Below are 25,887 nucleotides of genomic sequence, written 5' to 3'. Positions count from 1 at the left end.
TTTTGCCATTCCATTACCACTCCAACAATATACCACTTGTGATTAGTACACATAGGAAGCTGTGACTTGTCTCTACTGCAACTACTGCTGCATTCAGAACAGTGAAGGCGTGAAGCTTGCTGAAAGGTGACAACAGGCTTCCTTGCCACAGGGGCAAGGAAAAACAAATCCAATACACCTGTTTTGTTCTTCTTAAAGGTTACATATAAATAAAATGAATATTTAAAACTTGAAAATATACCGGATTATGAACTCTTGGTATAGAAACACAATTTGCTTTTTTGGAAAACTGTTTTAAGTTCAATTACACAATTTGAGAAAATGAAGTGAGTACAGAAGAACTTTGGTGAGTCTGCTTGATAAGGCTATTAGCAGAAAAACTGAGAGCGCTGTTGACAGAAAGTTGACTGAAGCATTCACCCTATTTTTGTGCAGGAAGTAACTGGCAAGGTAATTAGGCATTCAATTTTAGAAGAGTACTCCAAAAAGCAAACTGAGTTTGTATAACAAGAGCTCTCAATATTTTCTCATTTCAAGGCTTAAGTATCTGTTGTATTTATAGAAGTATCCATAAAGAACATGGCTCAAAATACATGCACCCTGGATTTTTAAAAATGCAATGAATTTGTTATTTCTTATATCTGTGGACTGGATTTTCCCTGTGTGTGTGTGTGTGTGTGTGTGTGTGTCTGCCTTTTGGTGGTGTGCTGCCCACTTTTTCCTTTCAGCTGATTCTCTCGCAATGGAAGGGCAAAATACAAGGATGTTTAGATGTTGGCTCCAACTAGCATAAACAGTGTAGAGGGTTATTTATCAGAATAAATAACAGTGTACATTAGTTGTGTAGTTTTCAGAAACCTGAGTGCCTTGCACTTATGATTTCCCACAATTAATGTTTAAAATGAGACTCACAAATATCACAGGCTGAAAGATCCATCAAGCATGGAGGTTACCTGAGGCGAGACCCACAAGTCTCATTTCAACTTTAATTGCAGGAAATCAAAAGTGATAGCACCCATTTCTGCAATTCTGGAAACGTCATAGGAGAATAGAGGTGCCAGCACTTCATATACCACCTCTGTACAGTGGTTTTTCTATGTCAATAAACCCATGAAAGTTTGTTTCTTCTGTTAATTGCAGAATAAATGACACTTCACGTAACACATGCTGAAGACAAACACAAGTCATATTTGGTTAAATCAGCTTCTAAATGCACTATACCCGTTTCAAGTTGTTGAAGCTGGGCTCCTGTCATGGATCAGTTTCAGAGTTAAAAATGGGATTTATAAGCAGGTTGGCATGTAGCAAATAGACACAAAGATTTCCTAATATGCTTTCTATTGTTTGGATAGAGATCTTTAAACTAGTTAAACTTACTGGATACAGTATTCATGGAGCACACAAATTTGCACTGAGATCATGAGAAATTCCAGATGTTTTAATGTAAGCAACAGATGGAGTTCCTCTTTTCCTTTTCCACAAACAAAACTTTGTCATTTGAAATGAAGTGGTGTGGGGAGAGCAAAGGAACAAGCTGCGCCTCATGCACTTATGCATAAAGTCAGAACCTTTGGCTAAAGTCAGTGACTAATAGAGGAATTACAGATAACAAACATGGGGCTACCACAAAAAGCATCCTCGACACTCCCCATCCACATGTATAATCCATTTTCCCAACCCATCATTGGCTGTCAAGTGGTGCACAACGTGCACCATTTGACATCAGGACACAGGATAAATTTTACAAGAAATTATGGTAGAGGATAACGCATGCTGCTTTAAGCAGCAGATACACATTTCTTGTAACATATTTCATTGCAAAAGGAGATTCAACTTTTTATCAGCAGTTTTATAGAATTTTGCAAAATGATCAGAACCTTCTATTAAACAAAGTATCTGAACTTTTTATTTTTTATTTTTAAATAAATAAAAAATAAAGTATCTGAATATTTTTAATAATCTTACCGGGACTGTCCAGTTGAGACGCTCCATTCCTCTCGCTGCCCAGTACCGCGAGATTTTGATTTGTCTTTGCACACAGAATCAGCATGTTTCAAGGTACGTTTGGCTGGAGGAGATATGTGGCTATCACTCAAGCTACCATCGCTACCATCATCTCTCTAGAGAAAGAAAGCAAACAGTTGATTGTGTCATTTTATGCCATCTGCCACAGATAAAGAAATATTCTGCTTCTAATCCATAGGCGGAAAAACCCAATTTGTCTTCAGACAACCATGTATTCAACCCCTGGGAATTTAACCAAATACATAAAATATGCAAGCCAAAATCTGGAAATTTAATCCTACAAAAAAGGTCTGGGGGAAATCTTAGGAGTTGCATTATATCTTTTTCCAGAGGCTGTATCAGCTTTCCATGCATCCCATCAACTGTCAGGAAAAACATGGGTTGTTCAGCGAGCAACAAACCCACCATGGCTTATTCTCAGGGTGGCTTAGTATGATGTGTGAACTGGCCAAACTTTTCCTTGGACCAGGCTGCAGAGATCACATGATGCAACTAAACTATCAACATGTGATTAAATCTGCAGGTTGACAGAATATCCCTCCTACAGAGGATTTAAAAAACAAACAAAAACATCCTCTTCCTCAATACCACTGCAACCTCAAACAGCATTCCTTAATTCCTAAGAATTCTTCCTGACAACTAAGAAACTTTTTTCCAGCTCTGCCCAATAATGAATTAAAACAATTAAACACATTAAAGAGAGACACTTTGAAGACCTCAAATCCAATTAAAATTCATAACTATCAAACCTTTTTCTAACCTCAGGGAATCCTTTCCATGTGGATCCATCTACTGTGAAGCCCCTGCATATCTAGCATGGAGCTATTCAATGTTGCACAGGATAATGGAGTATATTCTAAAACATACTCTCACTGGCACCAGTGGAGACTTCTTAAGTAGCTCCATGGGGAGATTATCAGCAAAATCACAGCTGGGAGAGGATTAAACCTCCCCTCCCTGCACAGGGGAGTCCCAATAAAAATCAGTCCCCCCACAACTGTGAAAAAAGAAAAAGGGGAAAAAAGCAGCTGCTAGCTACATCTTTAACACAATGTGTAGTTTGACCATCAGTTCTTGCTGGGCAGCAGAAAGGCCTTCACCCTATGAGAACCAAGGAAGTGCCCTACAATACTACAGGTGCATGTTGCAAGTAAAAATCAGTAGTGGTAAACATGCTGTCTTATAGGCACATTTCTATTGCCAATCATCTTGTATCAGAGCCTCTGGATTCCTCAGAATACAGCTGGAACAACACTACTTCTAATGCTTCTGAATGGTCTAGATGAAACAAGTATGTATGGAACTGTAAAATAAATGTATATAAAAGATATTCTGCAGTAACTAATTTGGGGGGGACTTCAACTCAACCCCCCTATATACTTAACATATTAAACAGTAAACTACCAAACCACAGCCATGTTCGTACATGATGTGTGAACTATCCAAAGGTGTGCCTGTACTATTAATTAAATACACCAAGGACACAATCCTTTATTAAACAGTCTGAGTAATTCTGTTCTAAGTAGAAACTGAAGCTACACAACTGGTTTGAAACCTGTTTGAGTGGTGTGGGAAAGCACAACAAGATAAAGCAGACAAGGCAGAAAAGCTGCTGCATCATTACCAGAAGACATTAAGCACTCAGTGCAGCGCAATTAAAATAAATTGTTAAATACAAAGCATTTAAAAAATAGGCCACAATCTCTTCTCTATTGACTGCCTTAAGAAAACTTAAGACAACTATTTGTCGGCATTCATCCTTCCTCTTTTCTCTGAAGAGCTCCACAAAATAATCTGACAGAAACTGGGCATGAAACTGTCAGGCTCAATTTAAATAAATGAATTAGCTTAAACTGGTTTGGTGAAGACATTGCACAAAACTCATGATATCTCTCTAGGGCACTAACGTGAAAGGTTATAGTCTGCAAAATAATATTAACTTTAATCATTGTGCAAGTATTTCTAATTTATACAAAATGCATTATTTAAGACTTGGACCATAACTAGTAGAAACAAAGGGTAGTATACAACTTTTGCACTGGCAGAAGGGAGTTTGCATCCCTTTCTTCCTCTAGCAGTTCCCAGAGCCACCACAAAAGCCTTTTTGGGTACGGAAATCTCCTGAACCCAGTGGTCTGTGGAGCAGGGGGCTGAGGGAGAAGGAGATCGTAAAAAAATTGGGTGGAGACACCTTCTGTGGATGCAGTTCACTCACAGAAGGGGCATCTGGCTGATTTTGGGGGACCATCTTCAGCAGATTTGGAGAACATGCTGAGGAGAGACCAGGGAGGGTTAGTCCATTTGTGCAACACTGGATGCTGCCCCTAGTCTTTAAGGTGCCACAGGACTCTTTATGTTCTCAAAAGTACAAGCTAACATAGTAGCACTTCTAGAATTAACTTAACTGGCCATCCAAACAACACACAGATTGCTACTTGACACAGCATGCATCAATCACTTCCAAAAAAGTAATAGATTTCTCATTCCTGACTCACTTATTCACAAAATGTTTTGAGCCTCAGCAGAAAGCATTCTACTTGTCCAGTCTTCTTTTGAGTTTCATGCTGAGAGTGAATACATACTTTCACTTTACTCTGACTCCCTCTCTAAGAAGCTAATCACTGAAGCCTGCACTCTGAAAAGGCTGCTAGTTTGCCTCCCACAACTGCCAAGTACTTGATCTTGTTTATAAACATGCAAGGCAAACCAGTGGTATGTCTGTCGGTCTGTATTTATGACATTTCTATACTGCCCAATGGCCGAAGCTCTCTGGCAGTTCACAACAATGTAGAATTGAGCTGGAAGGCAAGGGAGAACACACTGGAAAGGAAAGAGAAACAAGAAAAGTACAAAAAGTTTGTAAAAATACAAACATATGGCTTTGTATGTTGAGCCTGGAAAGTTGGATATTGTGTGTGTGTGTGTGTGTGTGTGTGTGTGAGGTCTTGCTCTCCCAAACCAGTTAGGGCCAAAGACTGAGGTGGCCAAGATACCTGCTGCTACCATTTCCAAACAATTTTCAAATGAACCCAGCTCCCTACAATTGTCAGGCTAATACATACTGACCCAGTTTGCACATCACAGTGGCAAATTGTGGGTTATTTAACCCACAACTTCAGAGGAAACACACCGCCTGCAAGCCATCTCTGGTTTCTGTTAACAATCTTTGATAAGCACAGAGGTTGTCAGTGTGATGTGTGAACCTAGACCAATGGGTTGTTTAGGGACTAAACAACCCAGGAGTAAACCCATGGGTTAACTGCTAGGTTGTTTAGCCCCTAAAAAACCCATCAGTGCGGGTTTGCACAGCAAGTACTGATCACACCAATTATGGAAGTGACTTGCATGCAGTGCACGGCCCCCAAATCATGGGTTAATTAACACATGATTTGCCGCCAAATGATGCTGTGACGTGCAAACAACCCCAATGTAAGTTAGTGAATTTCTGTAATGTAAAAGGATGAAATAAACTTCCAATCACGTAGTGACATGAAATGATTGCACAACAAAAAAACAGACCAATGAACTGTACTTTAGGGCTAAACTCAAGTGAACATTTACTGGAAGAAACATTTATATTCAAACGGTTCTCAAAGGATAAAGATCAGCCCTCAACTCAGGTATCGGTAAAAAGTATACAACTGTAAGCATCCGAGGATAGGAGCAAACCACACATTTGGAGTGACAAATTTGTCAAGTGTCACCCCACACAGAGCCAGAAGCTATGAGATCCCTCAAGCCTGGAAACAGAGGCTTCAGCCATTCAGAACACCAATTCATTTTTGTATGCTGATTAACAGTAAGAAGAAACAAGTGCAACTTAAAAATGGAAGTTCTACTAATAGTACAGCAACTTTATAGATCCTTTGAGTGTAATCCTATTGATACACTAAATCAAGATGCCTTAGCTGTAAGACCCCCTGATCTCAATGGACTTTCTTCATAATCCTAGTGCATCAGAGTGACAGTGGCTACTTTGCTGATCTAAGTAGTCATTGTACTACTCATGTATTAGCTAATAAGTTATAAGTGGAACATTTTGAATGGCTGCATTGATTTTGTATACTGCTTTGACAACACTCAGCTTACAATTACAATAAACCTAATTATGTCTAATATACAATGGTTTCTGTGCCTTTTAATAGTAATTTGATTGTTTTGATTTTATTCTGGCTTCTTAAAGGCAAACATGGTATACCTTCCAGGCTTACAGTGTTCTTGAACTACAACAGCATTTTCAAGCATCTTCATAGTACCTCTTGTGTAAATCTATGAATACGTTTAAGCTCATTTAGTGAAAGCCAAGAACTTGTTCACACAACCTTGTATACAAAATCAAAACTGGGGAAACAAGTCTAGACATGTCATCGACTAAAATACAGGTTGGTTGTATAGCATAATTGTCAACAAATGTTTTCCTTTCTTATACCAAAGCCTTTCTTACACAGGATATACTTAATGGTGGACAGCTACCAAAAAACTACAGCAGCTGCGGTTGGTGTGCTGATAGTATACTTATTTATATATTGCCAAAACCAAAAGTGAGCACTTTACAAAAGATTAAAAAACAAAAATCCACCCAAAGCAGATTGGTCTTTCAGAATGCTCCATCAGAACACATTCAGTATGTGAATACAACTGAGTGAAAGGAGGTGAATTTTTTTTTTCTAGAATGCAGTTAAAGAGCATCCTTCTTAGCTCTTCATTTCTATTTTATATTTATTGTCATTTTGGTTTTTCTAGTCACTTGCTCCTACTTATCTGTTTAGCTTTTCTGACATAATATAAAATTGAAGGAAGGTATCATTCAGCTGAAACAACAATGCTTTCACCTTATTAGCAAGTTTCCCTTTTTGTAAGAATCAAGGACAGACTATATAGCTTACCTTGATTTATTTCACGGAGTCCCTCAATTACAGCATTAATAAAAAGGAAGGATGAGATATTCCTAATGTCTTAATTGGTTATATTATCCAAATGGATATTATGCTTTGTTCTAGTTAGCTTGTGAACTAGGCCCATTACAATGCCCAAATCATATAAATATTAGGTGGACCACTTTTTTAAAGCCAATTTATACCTATTTATGTAAAGAAACAAAATTACATGGGACTCCCCATTTCTACTCTTCATACATATTAATCTTAGAGAACAAAATTAAATATTACTGCATTTTGCATTAAAAATTACACAACAGAAGGAAAAAACTTTTTCATGCTTATTAAAAATAGTTATTTTGCACTATTCTGTATCCTTTTTATGCCACAAAGATAAAACTTTATTGGACTAAACTAGACATTCTATGGTGTGAACTATTTCCTCCCTTTTTTATTGCTGAAAAGCAGCACAGAGGCTGTGATCAGGAACGAGAGCTTCCTGTCATCTGCAGTCAGCATGGAAATTCAGTTACTAGCCTCTTAGCAGGCTAGTTATTTTTTTTTTAATAGGCTAGTAACTTTTGTGGGCTTATTTATAAAGCTGATTACACCTTCAAGGTTCCATACAGGCATGTGCAGTATATAGTGCCATCTTAGAGACATCATTCCTGACGATCTGAAATGAACATCACATCTAATTTGAATGTTTTATTTAAAAATAATATTTATTATTAAATTAAATTTGTTAATCGCCCATCTGGCTGGTCACCCAGCCACTCTGAGCGATGAACAACATACAATAGAACAGTTTAAAACAATAAAATTCTACAATAAAAACATTTCCTAAAATACCCTAACCCACCCCAAATGCCTGCCTGAACAACCACGTTTTTAATGCACGACAGAAGCTCATTAAAGAGGGGGCATGACGGAGTTCCCTAGGGAGGGAGTTCCACACAGTGGGGGCCACCACAGAAAAGGCCCTCTCCCTTGTCCCCACCAGTCTAGCTGTCCTGGCTGATGGGACAGAGAGAAGGCCATCCGAGGCTGATCTTGTTAAGCGGCCTGTCTGGTGCTGCTGGAGGCGCTCCTTAAGATAGGCTGGGCCAGAACCATATAGGGTTTTAAAGGTCAAAACCAACACCTTGAATTTGGCCCGGAAAACAACTGGTAACCAGTGCAACTCCTTCAGCACTGGAGTGATGTGATCTCGCCGGCGGCTGCCTTTAATCAGGCGAGCCGCCGCGTTCTGTACCAGCTGTAATTTCCGAACAGTCTTCAAGGGTAACCCCACATAGAGTGCATTACAGTAGTCTAAACGAGAGGAGACCAGGGCATGTACTACCGATGGGAGCAGATGGTCGGGAAGGAAGGGGCGCAGCCGCCATATCAGATGGAGTTGATACAGCGCTGTCCGGCTCACAGCTGACACCTGAGCCTCCCTGGACAGCTGGGAGTCCAAAATGACCCCCAGGCTGTGGACCTGGTCTTTCAAGGGTAGCCATACCCCATTCAACACCAGCTCCTCTTGTCTCCCACCAAAAGTACCTCGGTCTTGTCAGGGTTCAGCTTCAGCTTATTCCTCCCCATCCAGCCACTCACCGTCTCCAGACGTTTGGACAGGGATTCTATGGCCAACCTTGGTGAAGATTTGAACGAGAGGTAGAGCTGCGTGTCATCTGCATATTGATGACACTGCACCCCAAACCTCCTGATGATAGCCCCCAGCGGCTTCACATAGATGTTAAATAGCATCGGGGAGAAGATGGAACCCTGTGGCACCCCACAAGTAAGTGGCCACGGGTCTGAAACCTCCTCTCCCAGTACTACCCTCTGGTACCTGCCGGAGAGGAAGGACCGGAACCACCGCAATACGGTGTCTCCAATGCCGAACCCCTCCAGGCGGTCCAGGAGGATACCGTGGTCAACGGTATCAAAAGCCGCTGAGAGGTCGAGGAGAACAAGGAAGGAGCATTCACCCCTATCCACAGCCCTCCTCATATCATCTACCAAGGCGACCAAGGCCGTTTCTGTCCCATGGCCAAGCCTGAAGCCCGACTGAAATGGGTCTAGATAATCCTGTTGTGCATCCTGATAAGTCTCAAGCATCTCACAATAATAACAATCATTTACATAATCTGTCAAGAACTAAAATATATTAACTAATTAACAAGTTAAAAACCACAGAGACTTAGCAGCAGCACAAATCTCTAATGTGAAAAACTCATACGTATAGTGTCATTGAAAACCAGAAAGAACACATGTAGAAACGCAGACATACAGTACACTGCCTTATGTTAAGCAAAATTCCACTAAGTACACTGCCTTATGTTAAGCAAAATTCCACTACACTGTCAAATCTGTTTCCTAACACTGTTAATCTGAACTGCATTTGTGCAATCCCTTCTGCCATGGTTCTTACAAAACACTGTACGTTCGAGACTGCTAGTTGTGGCACATCGATCTCATGCCCCTGAGATTTCCAGACTTGCTTTGCAGCTGCAACAAATCAGAGTGCAGGACACGGAATAATGGGCTCCAGTTACAGGAAGCCAAATTCCGGCTGAACATCAGGAAAAACGTCCTGACTGTTAGAGCAATACAACAATGGAACCAGTTACCTAGGCTCTCCCGCACTGGAGGCGTTCAAGATGAGGCTGGACAGCCATCTGTCAGGGATGCTCTGACTTGGATTCCTGCATTGAGCAGGGGGTTGGACTCGATGGCCTGGTAGGCCCCTTCCAGCCCTACTAGTCTATGATTCTATGATTCCATGTTCACTGAGATGGCTGGCGCAGGGCTCAAATCATTATTATTTTTTCCTTGTTGATTTATATTTTTCAACCCCAGAATGTAGTGCCTAATGTTCCCCATATGCCGCACTTTAAACCTGTATGGAGAAATTGGTAATAGGCAACCTGTAACAGTGTGAGCAAAAAAGATAACTTTGCATCCCTCCACAATTACGGTTTCTTTCATGACTGTATGGATCTTTCAATGGAACATTGCAGACTGCATCACAATGGGCTGTATCCAATGGTATCCTTCCACCAGCGGATTGGACTGAATTTCTCATCTCCTCTGCAGCCCCCACCCAGGTACCCTACAGATCTTGTTCAGAAGGATGGGGCTGCAGGGGGGAGAAGGGGAAGGGAAACTTCCTTGTGCAATCAAAAGTCCGCTCTCGTGACATTGGTTTTCCAGTTTTTAATATTTTTCATTCTCTGTTATAATCATTCACCAGAAACAAAACAGCCTAACAAAATAAAGCAATGTGAACTTAATGCATAGCCCCATTGAGTACAACTGGCTCTCATTAACCAATTTACCTAGTAGTAAATCTGTAAACTAGCTTATAGATCATATCAGGCATAAACGCCACAGTAAGCATTGCACATCTTTCCCATTACAGTATACCTGTTTTAATGATTAAGTAATCAAATGGGAGAAATTATGAAGATTAAATAAAAATAGAGAAATAATAATGTGGGAGAAACATGAATATGAAAGTACAAATGTTTCAAGCCTGAGGATTACAAAAGATGCATATAAAAGGCACCAAGAGTGTCTTCTACCACAAGAAAACATTTACTGAGCATTCAGTACACCAATCCATGGCAGAAAATACATTTGTGCAATCCTTCATATATTACAAGACACATGCTTTTTCCAGCACAGAGATCAATGTCTTTTTTCTAAAAAAATCACCCTAGCACTCCTTTAGAATTCTTGTAAAAACAAAAACCTGTTTTATTTATGATTTCACTTGTTTATTTTACAAATTACATTTTCTTCTGCTGTGTAAGTAATTTTTTTAAATGTACTTCTGTGTCCACGACTATCAGACAGCATCACTTATTTAATGCTTCACTGCACGTTTTAAGTGTTGAAATAATTGGAACAGTTTAATATATAACAGCCTTTAGCCATCTGCCATGGGAAAGTAACATTTCCTTCTAGGGTAGTACCTTTTGAGACTCATTGCTCAGGCTACCTTGTGATTTTACAGAGAAGAAAGAAACAACACTGTTTGTTTGTTTTTCTTTACTACATATCTACATCTGTCTGTGTAGGAGGCACAGACAGACTGGCAGACTGTAATGCCAGGCAGCAGACTGGGAAGCTTTTATGTTCTCACACTGATCTGCAAGGCTGATACACATTATTTGGATGTGTATCCAAATAATTATTTGGATTATTGGATTATATGTATTATTTGGATTATTGGATTATATGTATTATTTGGATTATTGGATTATATGTATTATTTGGAGGCACCCTGAAAATAGTTAACATCCCCCACATGCACTTTCAGGAGTGATTATTTTTAAAAGTCTATGAAGTAATTACCAGTTTGTTATTTTTTCACCATCTAGGTCAGGGGTGGGCATCTTGTAGCCTACGAGATGTTTTAGCCTACAACTCCTGTCATCCCTCACCATTGCCTATGCCACTTAGGTCTGATGGTAGTTGTAAGCCAAAACATCTGGAGAGCCACACGTTTCCCAACCCTGATCTAAGTACAGAAATGAGAGATGCCTCCAGAAATATGCAACTTCCAATTAAAATACATCAAATGGCAATTTCAAACATTAGACTGTTCCATTCATATTGAAAAAGCTTTCCGATTGCCCAAAGCCAGAATTACATCACTATTGAAACGGTATCCCAGAAAATAAGTTTAAAAAGGAGCCCCCCCCACCCCACTAAAAAAACCCACTTGAACCAGTCTCGGGGGGGGGGGGGGACCCGACACTATTCCCCTTTGCAAGATTGTGCAAAGTCAGCGCAGCTGTAAATCTTAACTTTTTCCGTGTTGTCTTTTTAAATGCAGTCCCAGATTCAGCCAGCGGGGGAGCCTCGCTCTACCTCAGCCTGCCGCCTGGCACAACAGCCACACAGAAAAATGTATAAGGAAAAACACAGAAGCAATTCTCTTTTTTTCTGCCCTGTCAGTTGTTCTCATCCACAGCTAACCCGCTTCTTTGCCCAAGCCCTTTCCCTCCGCAACTGCCTCGCGTCCTCTCCTGTCGGGGACAGCCACCTCGCTCCCCGCCAGCTTTTCATTGCACCCAACGTCCTCTTCAGTTGCAAGCTCGGAGCCATCCTACCTCAAATGACCTCCCTTAGATCGCGCTGCAAATCCCAGCCCGAGCGCCCCCTCCCTGCTCCCTCGCTCACGTCTCCCTCTTGCAACATCGCCGGCTGCCCAGCCTCAACAACGATGCTCCCCATCCCCCGCCACAGGCACAGCGCCCCAGTTCTCCGGCCCTTTCCCCCCAAGTACAGACCCCCTTCCCTCTGCACCCCTTCCTCGCGCCGGCCCTCGGTCCCACCTCCAACGCTTCACATGCCCCACCACCACCACGACCGCCGCCACATCGGCAGCAACAGAGACCCCGGAACACCCCGCACAGGCTCACTCCGGAGTTTGCCTGCGCCCCCTCCCCTCCTGCCGTGCCGTGCCGCCCGGTGACACCCCAGCCTCGACAACGGCGCGGGCACAACAAGGCGCCCCCTTACCCTTCCCCAGCCCCGCACACACCACCCGTCAGATGCGAGGCGCCCCAACAACGGGCAGCCGCCACACGCGGGGGAGGGCTAGGCTGTCCCGGCTCTTCTCCAGCCGGGCGACAGCACAGCCTCCCCCACACCTCCTCCTCCGTCTCGCCGGGCCCACCCTCTCGCCCCCTCTCCTCTCCGTCCGCCGCCTCACCCGGGCCGACTCCTCATCCTGCCCGGCTGCCGCTGCCGCCGCCGCCGCCGCTTTGGCGCTGGTCCTAGACAAGCGGGTCCTGGAGGAGATGAAATGGCTGCCGGGCCCCGGGACCGCCGCCGCCGCTTTGCCGGAGAGACGCTGGGACTGGGAGCTCTTTCGGGTGTTCACCATGGCCCCGCTGCGGGGCCCCCGGGAAGGGAGGCGCTGCCGCGGGCTCCGCCGCCTCTGCTTTGCGTTGCGGCGGCGCTGCCGGGCGAAGAATAGGGGCCCGAAGGCGCGGAGTCCTCCTCCTACTCCTCTGCTCAGTCACACACACGAACTGGCCGCCATTACTTGCTCCCTCTTCCCTTTCTCTCCTCGGTCACGGCGAAGCCCGCCGCTTCCGCTGGGCGGCGCTGCGCCGCCGCCGCCGCCGTTCATAGGGCAGCCTCTTCTTCCACCTCCTCCCTACACCTGGCAACATAGAGATGGGAAAAGTTGAGAGCGTGACACGCAGCCTGAACTTCCGGTGGACGTTGGGAGCCGTCGCGGGCCGTGATTCTCTGTGGGGTTCAGGGTGGCGTCACTCTGCCCTGGCGCGTCTCTGTGGTGAGGGCTCTATGTACTCTGCCTTGGAAGCCACAGCGGAGAACCTGTTCAGGGTTAGGCTGCCAGGGCCGATGAGGATGGCTGTGGCATATGACTGCAACGTTTCTTAGATGCCCACCAAGCTCTGGCGACACTCTCCCGCAGCGCCCCCTCTGGCCTCTTCGGACCGGGCGGGGGACGCACAGCGGGGCGAAGGTCGCAGTCCCGTGCACCCTTTGCTTGGGAGCAAGCCCCCTTGGACCGAATGAAACTGCCTTCTGGGTAAACAGGCAGAGGATCGGGCCTGTGGGGGTCCTGGGCTGTGCGGGGGAAGGCCCAGGGTGATTGCCTGACACGCTTCTATACGCGTTTCTTCTCGCGACAGGCAGTCTGTTGTACGCTGTAAGTGAGGGAAATAATTTACACGCCCAAGACCTATTTCTCCTCATTTATTCCTCCCTCTCTAGGGAGATCTACCCCAGGAGAGAATTAAAGGCAACACATGCAACATCCCACACTCGTTGTTGTCCAGTCGTTCAGTCGTGTCCGACTCTTCGTGACCCCATGGACCATAGCACGCCAGGCCTTCCTGTCCTGCGCTCTCTCCCGGAGCGTGCTCAAGTCCACATTCATTGCATCGGTGATGCTATCTAGCCATCTCATCCTCTGCCGTCCCCTTCTCCTTTTGCCTTCAATCTTTCCCAGCATCAGGGTCTTTTCCAGGGAGTTTTCTCTTCGCATTAGGTGGCCAAAATATTTGAGCTTCAGCTTCAGGATCTGTCCTTCCAATGAGCAGTCAGGGTTGATTTCCTTTAGGATGGACTGATTTGACCTCCTTGCAGTCCAGGGGACTCGTAAGAGTTCTCCAGCACCACAGTTCGAAAGCATCGATTCTTCGGCGCTCAGCCTTCCTTATAGTCCAGCTCTCACAGCCATACATTACTACTGGGAAAACCATAGCTTTGATTAGACGGACCTTTGTCGGCAAGGTGATGTCTCTGCTTCTTACTGTGCTGTCTAGGTTTGCCATACCTTTACTCCAAAGGAGCAAGTGTCTTTTAACTTCATGGCTACAGTCACCGTCTGCGGTGATCTTGGAGCAAAGAAAATAAAATCTGTCACTGCTTCCATTTCTTCCCCTTCCATATGCCAGGAAGTGATGGGGCCAGATGCCATGATCTTCGTTTTTTAAATGTTGAGTTTCAAACCAGCTTTTGCACTCTCCACTTTCACCCTCAACAAGAGGCTCTTTAGATCCTCTTCGCTTTCTGCCATTAGGGTGGTATCGTCTCCATATCTGAGGTTGTTGATAATTCTCCCGGCAATCTTAATTCCGACCTGTGATTCATCCAACCTGGCGTTTCTCATGATCTACTCTGCATATAAGTTAAATAAGCAGGGCGACAATAAACAGCCTTGTCATACTCCTTTCCCAATTTTGAACCAATCGGTTGTTCCATGTCCAGTTCTTACTGTTGCCTCTTGACCCTCGTACAGGTTTCTCAGGAGACAGTTAAGGTGGTCTGGTACAGACTTCATTTAAATGCATGGTGGTGGAAGAAATTCACCCTTTTCCATTTAAACAGATGCCACATGTAAAATATCCATGTATTTGTATTCTTAATTAACTGGAACCAATATACGACCTTGTAACTTACATCCCAATTATATGCATGTTTACTCAGAATCCAGTGAGGTTTCTTACCAAATTAAGGTGGCAGTCCTATGCAGTTTTACAGTAAATCCCTTTGAACTTTATGCAAGACTTATTTTGAACTAACTATACTGTTGTAGCACTGAATGACCCCTCAGGATTCCTTCCAACTCAATTATCTTAAAATTTCTATGAATGGATTTTATGTCAATGTAGGTTGCTTAACGCATACTTGGTCAGAGTAACAGATGTTTTAATACTCTGGCAAAGTTGTCCAGTGCCTTCCCTTTGTTTGCGAGATTAGCTCATGGCTCTCAATAGTTGGCCTTTTGAGCAAGGAGAAATATCCAGGGACTTTGGAAGGGGACTTACCTTCCCCCTCCCTTGGCTGAGGATGATGTCATCAAGGTGTGTGTGTGTGTGTGTGTGAAGAAAAGGCAGTTTGGAGAAAGGCAGAGTAAAAAGACAGAGTAAAAAGGCAGCTGAGTTAGCTCTGGAAGCATCTTATGGTGCTGCTCCTGCCCCAACATCTGATGCTGGAGCAATGGACTTTGGGATATCTGCTAGAGTCTGTAATGCTATACCTCCACCTGTTCTCAGCCTATATATATTTGCAAATAAACAGAACTATTACAAAATGCTACAAAATTTCCAGTGAACTAATTCCAAAGGAAGCCAAACCCAGGTGAGTGTTACACCTCTGAATTTCCTCACTGCTGAGATGCCGATAAGACATAGGATGGGGTTGCCTAGGATTAAAGCCTGACTGAGATGGCTAGACCGAGGAGACAGTTTGGTCTGCAAATAGGTGAAAGTTCCAGATAGTGAGGTGTTGGAGGAGTAGATCCAGCCACTTTGACAAAGGGAAGTAATGCTTCCCCTCCTTTTGTGAACTTTTAATTTTCAGCGTTACGTTTTTGTAAGTGGTTTGCTTTCCCTGTCCTGCACTGGAGTTTATAACTAGCCAGCTTTTTAAAAAGGCTTCTATAGCATATGCCTGTTATTATAATGTATGTGCTTATATTGTTTTATGTAACCCAGGAAAGTGAGTGTTAACTCTGTGGGTGGATGGGAGGGAGGGGGAGGAGAGGCAGGTTGCACAGGGAATGAAGTGATAGTTAGAGGTCAGATAGGGATTTGGGGATTGTGAAAGCAACGTCTAGTTAGTAGGGGGGGGGGGTGTACAGGATTTTAGAAGGAGTAGAATAGGTAGGTTAGGACCAAGCATAGATTAATGAATAATAACATAATTCTTCATGTTACAAATACATCTTGTATTTGTTTTTTTTTAATACAGACTCCCATGTGTTGATGGAATTGTTATGCTACCATTATTGAATAGATTTCCTTGTTACTTCTCCTCTAGTGGGTTGAGAGAACAAATTGAGCATACTGAGTTTCTGTGGAGCCCAGAGAGAGTAAAAGGGCTGAACCTTGGGTATCAGTGGGAACAACTGATCCAGGTGAAAGCAGGCATTTCCTGAGGGGTTGTTTCTCAGTTTTAGGGATGGAGGCTGGGGAAAAGGTGGAACTGAGGCGGGAACTTCACAGGTTGAATATCAGCATTCAGTTGATACCTATCTATTTTACATATGGATATCACACTGTTGTGTGACTGAAAACAAATGTCGGTGAGAAAAAAGTAGTGCACAAAGGATGAAAGAAATAGTTAGGAAATGCTTTCACTCTGTAAAAAGATGCTTGGCTTTTTACCTCCTGTATAATTCACTTGTTTTGAGGGATTCACACAGACCTGGCCTGGGCTTAGTACACTGAAGGCACAATCCTATGCATGTTTAGACAGAAAAAAGTCCTACAACTGACTGGGGGAATGCTGGGACAGCTTTTTTCTGTCTAAACATGCATAGGATTGCACCCTTCATCTCTGGGTGTCCCAAAGGTACTTGAGAGGCAATTTTCCTCCTTAATCGTCCTTCACGTATCTATGAATCATCGTATCTATGAATCATCTGTGAGTGTCACAAGCTTACCTGAAAACAATGGAGCCACACACATAGTTCCTTGGGGTTGCCAGAGTAACCCAACAAAAGGTAGTATCTGAACAAGGCCATACACTCTTTCTATTTATTATTAGGGTCTATTGTATGGAGAAAAGTCAGATGCAGATAACAAGAGGAGTGATGCTCTAATCTTGTGCTCTGGAATGGGGTAAGTATGGGGGTTGTTTGTTTCTATGTGTTGATGCTTCTGTTTTTTTACTGTGATATTTTTAAGGTTTTGCATTTACTGAGTTGATTAGTTTGTGCTCCTAGAAAGTCCTTCTGCTTATGTAAGGCCCCAGAGTTTCACCAATCACCCCTATCTATTGCAGCCAGCTGAGATGTATTATATACTGTTCTGGAGGGCCTTCAATTCTCTGGGGCAGCTGGTGAGGGGGGCTGCAGCAGGTAGAGGGGAATCAGCAAAATCTGGCTGCCCTGCCTTGTGCAAGCAGAACAGCTTTCCAAAACAACCAGTGGATACAACCCACTGTATCGTATTGCATTTTATTTTGGGGGCGTTTACTCAAAGTGACTTACAATCTAATAGATAGATAACTAAAATGGATGCACAAATAAATAAATCTTGATATTGGACAATCAATAGAATATTTATTAGAAAGGATACAATTTAATTTCATTCTGCTATGTTCAATCTCTATTGAATAAAACAAATAATTGCAAAATGTTAAGAGAAACCACATTATCCTTTCCAGAGATAATTTATTTATAGGCCCTTGCATGCTTCCCCACTGTTAGCCTGGGCAGTAACTCACCATCATTATTTCAGTGTGATGATCAAAGAAAAAGAGTTCATGGGATTTCATTCTTACAAACCTGTCAGGAGCTGTCAAGGTGAAGGAGGATCCCAGCTGCTGGGACTGGCCCCAACCTCCCTGCGAGAGAGGACTGCCCAGGACCCAATCCCGGGATCACCTTCCCAAAAACAGGGCAGGCCAAACCCAGCCTTTCAGTCCCCCAAAATACCCAGTAGCCACCCTTGTAAGCCAAGAGGCACTGAAATTAGCACTGAGGTTATGCAGAGTGATCACACCAACTAAAGGTTGGATAAAGGTTTATTAAGATCAAAATAAAAGGGTAGAGGGAAAGGGAAGAATGGAAGTAGCAAGTTACACAGAGGGTACAAAGTTAAATAATTTAACTATAAACAGAGGGCTTCATGAACGCACACCCAAGCCAAAATAATAAATCTACCTGGCCTATCCTTGCATACCTAAGTATGGATCTCCCTGGATAGCAACCAGCTGTGTGCAGATCCAGGACCACCAGGATGAAGGGAGACCCCATGCCTCGACCTCAACCCACTTTTAAGGCCCAGCCCTGGCAACCCAGGGAAGAATTTCCTTGGACCACCCTGGCCTCAGAGAGGCTGGAACTCCCCACTGCCTCCAGCTGTTGGCACTTTCTAGTTAGCAGGGGCTGCATCTGGCCTTGGGCAAAGGGCCAAGGAGCCTCTAGATTACAAACAATTCCAGGTGGTTACAACCAGCAGGCAGTTATCCTTAACAGGAGCATTTCTGCATCATGTGATCAGGCCACCTCTTTTATCTCCTGTGCTTTCATGGGTGTAGAAGAGAGTGATGTGAGTCTATGCCATGTTTCCTGATGTGCATGCTATGTTCTCTTGCTGCATTTTAGGTGGGCTTGTAGCTGTGATTTCACTGGGCAAATGTCAACCTTATGCCCAGGCAAGAAGCTGACTGTTGGAGGTGTTTTGCATGGATGTGTTATGTAGTTATTTACCATGAGCTCTTTGATGGAGTGATTGGCCATGTTATTTTGCATGTTTAATTAAAAAATAGTTCTTATTTACACTGTTGTAAAGCGGGGGCCTGCTCCTGGCAAAATAAATAATGTCACTACTCTCCTGTTCTGTCTGCCTCCCAACAGGCCCCTTCTCTGCCCATTTCTCAGCTGTGCAAGTCCTTGATGGGGCAGCATTTGGGTAATCACACTGGTGCAACCATGCTGCTTAAGCCCTTTCTGCCACATTGCAAGGTCAGTACCCCTTAGGATGCATCAGTGTAAGGTGGTGACTGACTGGCCCAGCCTTCCCCAACCTGGTGCATTCCAAATGTCTTGGACTTCAACTCCCATCTGCCCCAGACATATGGCCAATGGTCAGGAATTCTGGAAGTTCTTGTCTAAAACATCTGGAGGATACCAGGTAGGAGAAGGCTGGACTACCAATTTTATATCCGTGAAGCATAGTTCACCTACGGTGCAATCCTGTGCATGTCTACTCAGAAATAAGTCCTATTGAATTCAAGGGTCTTACTCCCAGGTAAGCATGCATAGGATTATAGCAGTTTTAAGCATAGTTCTGCCATGGCAGAAGATACAATTGGAGCTTAGGTTTACATTATCTTTTTTAAAACTTTATTCAGATGAAACACACTAACATATGTATTCCAAATTCTCAAGCAAGCAGTATACATTGGAACAGTGCCCAGAGGCCTTTTCAGGATTGCAATCTCTCTATTAGAGCACTAGAAACATATGGGGGGGCGGGGTAGAGGGAAGAATCATTTTCTAAGCAGTCTGAAATCTAGCTGAAAGGGTCAGACTGAAGTGATTTCATAAAGTGACCTGGTAATCACAACTCAGAGTACACATTGACTATGGGTGATGTTTAAATTGTGGATTGTCATTGAATTGTGGGTTGCCATTATGTGTGAACCCTCCACTATGATTTAACTATGGGTTGTTAATCATGAACAACCCAGAGTTCACAACCCAACAACAAACTATGGGTTCTCTTGGTTGTTTGTGGTTAACAATCTATTGTTGTTGTTGTTCAGTCGTGTCCGACTCTTCGTGACCCCATAAACCTTAGTGCAAGGTTCACAAGTAATGACAACCCATGGTTCAGTGCCAACCCACGGTTCTACCCCAACCCATACTCAACCCATATTCTGGGGAGCAGTTACATATGAACCAGGCCACAGATTGTTAGAATAAACTTTTGCTATTACTGGTTCTACTTGACTCCAGTCCTCATTTTGTTCAAAAATAAATGCCTCTTTAAAATGCAGGTTGGATCATTCTTTCCCTTTACCAGTTTAAAAAAATCTCATTTTTTTTCTAATGCAATAAACAAAAAAGTAGCTAAAGTATGAACCTTTGTAATTTGGTGTAATTGTTTAGATATTAGTGGTCTCATAGATTTGTACAAAATCCTAGTGTGTCCCCCACCCCCTCAAGTTCTACCAGGCTCCTATGTTGACCAACATGGAGACTGGAATTGTAAAGTTGGGAGGGGTTTGTTCCGGAGAGGATTAATGGAGCCAGAAGTACTGCTGGAGACTCCCTTAGTCCTAGCAAAGTTGCCAAGTACCTCTTTTGTTAGGGGGACTGGCTGATTTCTCTCAATAGGTGGATCTTAAGTCTTCTGAATGGCTAGGAGATACCTGAAAGAAGCCTTTCTTCCCACACTCCTAGCTAAGGATGATGTAATCTAGGCCTGCATGAAACAAAGCAATCAAGCTGGGGAGTAAAACAACCTGAGAGATATAAAGAGATAAAAGTTTTGGTCTCTGTAATCTAACAGCATTTGGATTGCTGGCTGTCTATCAATAGAGATGTGATATGGGGCTGTGGAATTTGCTGCTGGATTGTTTAAGCTGTGTGCCTTCACTTATGCTCAAGTTGCATATTTGTAAATAAACTAAAATATTACAAAACACCTTCAGCTTCCAGTAGCCTCCTTCCAATGGAAATCAACCCTGGCTAAGCACTGGGCGCCAGGAACGTCTCAGCACTCAGAGAAGTGGAGTGAGCATAAAAGTATAGTCACTATATCACTAATAGGTTTGAGGTGCACTGGCTCTGTAGGAGCAAGTAGCTGGGTGCATAGGTTGAGGCATGCGTGCGCGCACACCATCCATTCCAACTGAACATGAATAGGTAGTTGTTTTTCTCCGCAGTTCTCCTGGCCAGGCAGACCAACAGACTTGTGAAGTGGGTTGACACATCTATTTGTAGCAACATGTCTCCATGTAACGTGGAAATACAGCACATTGATAAAATAATTAATATCCTGCTTTAAAGATGCACCTCCCTTGCGTGATGGGAAGCTCCAGTCAGAGACATAAGAAGCCCAAAACTGGCCATGCAAACCACTCTTATGCGATGGCCTAATAGTTAAGTGATGGTCCTGCATTCGTAAGTGGTTTCATTTCTTTGCTATATAATATACCACTTTTATCAAAGTGAAATTTGATACATATTGCAAATTTCCAGGTTGCTGTGATTCCTTTTGTTCCTATTTGCCTCTTGTGTTTCTTTTTTGACTTGTTTATGGTTTTCTGTGTTTATCTAAGGACCTGCCCCCAAAGATCTTCCTAGTGGAAGGCAGGTTTTATTTTACAAAGATGTGTTATAATGGTGAGGATTAAACACAGCATCAGCCACAAGTAGCTAGTCTTACCAGTACTATAAAGTCCAGACTATTGTGATTTGGTATAAGTAGTAATGATCTAATTAGTGTTTTAATGAGCCTGCCTATTTTGTGAAAGCAGTGAGCAGAATAACTTAAGGCAATTTTACCATTAAAGCCTGCCTTTCCATTTAGAAATGTGAAGAAGTAGCATCAAGAACATGATTTCAGGCAAGATTATGTTTTCCTGCCTCCAACACTCTCTGGTTACATTTTCACATCACTTAAACTCCGGAATCATGGCTTATTCAATCACAATGCAAACAACTTGCATGCTAGTACATGCCCCCGCTTTGATCCTCCTGTTTGCATGAGAAGGTAAGCAAAACAGACATGGATAGCTTAGTGTTATGTTTAAACCAGGGTTTGTTGTTGCCTCTCAAATCCTGGCTGGTTATTCCTGGCAGAACAAACTATAATCCTAGGTTCATACAAAACTCTAAACCAGGGCTGGACAACTTGTGGTCTCCAGATGTTTTGGTCTACATTTCCCAGCATTTCTCACCATTGGCTATGCTGGCTTGGGCTGATAGGAGGTGCAGGTCAAAGCATTGGGAGGGCCACAAGTTGCCCACCCCTGCACTAAACTGTTCATGCCTGGTTTGTTTAGCCAGTTGAGCAAGTGGGAGGAGTGAAGCAAGAATAAACAAACTGCATGCACCAGCTCATGCTCATTTCAGTTTAATAAGACGGGGTCCCTGGCTTAAAGCGACATGTGTTTTGCTTTTCACTAGTTTGCTGAGAGGAGGGGCTTCCTGTCATCTGCAGTCAGCATGGAAATTCAGTTACTAGCCTCTTAGCAGGCTAGTGATTTTTTTTTTATAGGCTAGTAACTTTTGTGGGCTTATTTATAAAGCTGATGTGATTACACCTTCAAGGTTCCATACAGGTATGTGCAGTATATGGTGCCATCTTAGAGACATCATTCCTGACAATCTGAAACGAACATCACATTTAATTTGAATGTTTTATTTAAAAAGAATATCCTGTTGTGCATCCTGATAAGTCTCAAGCATCTCACAATAATACCAATCATTTACATAATCTGTCAAGAACTAAAATATATTAACTAATTAACAAGTTAAAAACCACAGAGACTTAGCAGCAGCACAAATCTCTAATGTGAAAAACTCATACGTATAGTGTCATTGAAAACCAGAAAGAACACATGTAGAAACGCAGACATACAGTACACTGCCTTATGTTAAGCAAAATTCCACTACACTGTCAAATCTGTTTCCTAACACTGTTAATCTGAACTGCATTTGTGCAATCTCGTCTGCCATGGTTCTTACAAAACACTGTACGTTCGAGACTGCTAGTTGTGGCGCATCGATCTCATGCCCCTGAGATTTCCAGACTTGCTTTGCAGCTGCAACAAATCAGAGTGCAGGACACGGAATAATGGGCTCCAGTTACAGGAAGCCAAATTCCGGCTGAACATCAGGAAAAACGTCCTGACTGTTAGAGCAGTACAACAATGGAACCAGTTACCTAGGCTCTCCCGCACTGGAGGCGTTCAAGATGAGGCTGGACAGCCATCTGTCAGGGATGCTCTGACTTGGATTCCTGCATTGAGCAGGGGGTTGGTCTGGATGGCCTGGTAGGCCCCTTCCAGCCCTACTAGTCTATGATTCTATGATTCCATGTTCACTGAGATGGCTGGCGCAGGGCTCAAATCATTATTATTTTTTCCTTGTTGATTTATATTTTTCAACCCCAGAATGTAGTGCCTAATGTTCTCCATATGCCGCACTTTAAACCTGTATGGAGAAATTGGTAATAGGCAACCTGTAACAGTGTGAGCAAAAAAGATAACTTTGCATCCCTCCACAATTACGGTTTCTTTCATGACTGTATGGATCTTTCAATGGAACATTGCAGACTGCATCACAATGGGCTGTATCCAATGGTATCCTTCCGCCAGCGGATTGGACTGAATTTCTCATCTCCTCTGCAGCCCCCACCCAGGTACCCTACAGATCTTGTTCAGAAGGTTGGGGGCTGCAGGGGGGAGAAAGGGAAGGGAAACTTCCTTGTGCAATCAAAAGTCCGCTCTCGTGACATTGGTTTTCCAGTTTTTAATATTTTTCATTCTCTGTTATAATCATTCACCAGAAACAAAACAGCCTAACAAAATAAAGCAATGTGAACTTAATGCATAGCCCCATTGACTACAACTGGCTCTCATTAACCAATTTACCTAGTAGTAAATCCCACTAAGCAAGTCCCCGTTTAGGCCTGGTCTACACAGGTAGTAGAATTAGATTAGAATGGGATGGGAAGAGTTTTGAGGTGTAAGTGGGGTTCATGTTTTATTAGCAGTTCCTTTGTAAGCAAACACAAAAAAGCAGGCTGGACTAGAAACTTTGTCCCTGCTATGCTATTTTAATTTTAAAGTTTCCATGCATGGAGTTCTTTTTATACAGGAAGGCATGTTTAAAAAACAGCACCCTCCAGCTACTATCGGAAGTAGAACACTCTATTTTGCCACCTCAACATTCTATCACCTCATCTTGCTGCATGTGTACATGTCAAACGTCACATCTAGTTTGGCCTCTAAGCTTAGTCTACATATGCAGTGAGCAGACTAAGACGGTAGAATCCAAATGTGGAAGAGTGGACTGCTCTACTTCAGCCTGCAGATGGGGAAATCAGATTTGAATTCTTCCCCATGTTAAAGACTCCCTGCAAATTTGCACAGCAGGCAGAGGCCTAAACTATAATCTTTCTCCCCAATGTGTTGGCTTTCTACTTGCAGAGAGTTTTTTAATGAGGGGTGGGATGGAACATTCAGAAGTGGTAAGTCTTACCTATAGGATGACATAATACAGTCCATTCCACCAACTCAGCCCCGCTCCTATGACTTTATTTCCATCTCATTCCTCTGAATAAGTAAGTCTTTCTCAAGTCTAGTCTGGTTTGCTTTTGCGTAGATGATTGTTTAAAGACATAGCCAGCAGGCTAGGGGAGCCAGATTGGGTTTGTGGCATGGGGTGGGAAGTCTTAACCCTTTGCCCTCACCACTTGGAATCATCTGTCTAGGACCGGCCCTACCATTAGGCTGAGTGAAGCAGCCATCTCAGGCAGCAGAGGCTGGGAGGCAGCAGAAAGATGTTAGAGGAGAGACCTGTGTGCCCTAAGTTAGCCTCCTTCCTTAAGGTTCAAGAGAGGATGCTGCCTCATCAATGTTGAAGACCGCCAGTAGAGTAGACTTTTGTACATGGAATAGGAGGGGGCACCATCTTGTTCTTTACCTTAGGCAGCAAAATGTTTTGGGCTGGCCTTGTCTCTATCAACTGAGTTTTCCTCCCATTGCAAATAGCAGGCATTGGGGGGAACTCAAATCAGGACCATGGTAGAAGCAAAGGCTTAAAGCACCTCTCCTCCCATGGCATGGTCCTGATCCAACTTGGGGCCTTCTGTGCCAGCTATTAAAAAAAATAATCAGCCACACGAGGGCAAACTGTGTGACAAATGTCACATCTAGTTTGGCCATCAATGAGGCTTACTTCTGAGAAAACATGCATAGATAGTTGAGGCTGCAAATCTTTAGCCAATAAATCTACTGATTAAATCAAAAAGAACCAGCAATTACATAATCATTGTGCATACTAAAATGTTAGCTGATGAAGGAAATGTTATATCAAGAACTGAAAACCATGCGACATAACTTTATTTATTTATTTATTTATTTATTTATTTATTTATTTCTATACAGCCCAATAGCCGAAACTCTCTGGGCGGTTCACAAACATTAAAACCAACAAGCACACAGTAAAACAATATAAAATATAAAAACATTAAAACTACAATATAACAATACAACCAGAATAAAACCACCATAAAACCTAGCAGCAATGCAAAGATTTAAAATACAGATTTAAAACACTAAAGCTAAAAGTCTAGAAAGTTAAAATGCCTGGGAAAATTAAAAGTTCTTCACCTGACGCCGAAAGGAATACAATGTAGGCGCCAGGCGAACCTCACTAGGGAGCTCATTCCACAGCAGAAAAGGCCCTCCTCCTAGTAGCCACCCGCCTCACTTCCTTTGGCAGGGGCTCACAGAGGAGGGCCGCTGAGGATGATCTTAAGGTCCAGGCAGGCACATATGGGAGGAGGCGATCCTTCAGGTAACCTGGCCCCAAGCCATTTAGGGCTTTGAATGTTAATACCAACACTTTAAATCGGGCCCGGAAATGGACTGGCAGCCAGTGCAGCTGGAAAAGTACTGGCGTAATATAAGCTCATTGGCTAGTCCCTGTTAACAATCTTGCTTCCCTGTTTTGGAATAGTTGAAGTTTCCAGACCATTTTCAAAGGCAGCCCCACGTATAACGTATTGCAGTAATCCAGACGAGAAGTTATCAGAGCATGGATAACTGTAGCTAGGCCATCTCTGTCCAGATAAGGGCGTAGTTGGTATACCAGCCTAAGCTGATAAAAAGTGTTCCATGCCACTGAGTTCACCTGTGCCTCAAGTGACAGTTCTGAGTCCAAGAGCACCCCCAAACTACGAACCTGATCCTTTAGGGGGAGTGCAACCCCCTCTAGAACGGGTTGAATATCACCTAGCCGGGCAGACGA

The 25,887-nt window shown here is 43.2% G+C and overlaps 1 protein-coding gene across 2 annotated transcripts in view; it reads right to left on the bottom strand.

Annotated features, from left to right (window-relative positions):
* The window catches only part of ATAD2B (ATPase family AAA domain containing 2B), a 101,339-nt gene extending 88,369 nt beyond the window's left edge, over positions 1-12,970 (bottom strand). For both annotated transcript variants that reach the window (XM_084826504.1, XM_084826505.1), the window contains exons 1-2: positions 12,619-12,970; positions 1,966-2,120 (exon numbers count right to left, since the gene is read on the bottom strand). In XM_084826504.1, coding sequence (XP_084682630.1) covers positions 1,966-2,120; positions 12,619-12,792 — 329 coding nt within the window. In that variant the 5' untranslated portion in view covers positions 12,793-12,970. The remainder of the gene's footprint in view (positions 1-1,965; positions 2,121-12,618) is intronic.
* Positions 12,971-25,887: the final 12,917 nt, after the last annotated feature.

Source organism: Heloderma suspectum, chromosome 1, assembly GCF_057233095.1.
Source record: "Heloderma suspectum isolate Gila_16-S chromosome 1, 16-S_ref, whole genome shotgun sequence".
In the NCBI taxonomy this organism is placed as follows: domain Eukaryota; kingdom Metazoa; phylum Chordata; class Lepidosauria; order Squamata; family Helodermatidae; genus Heloderma; species Heloderma suspectum.
Note: the sequence above shows the minus strand (reverse complement) of the source record. Positions and strands in the feature narration are given on the sequence as shown.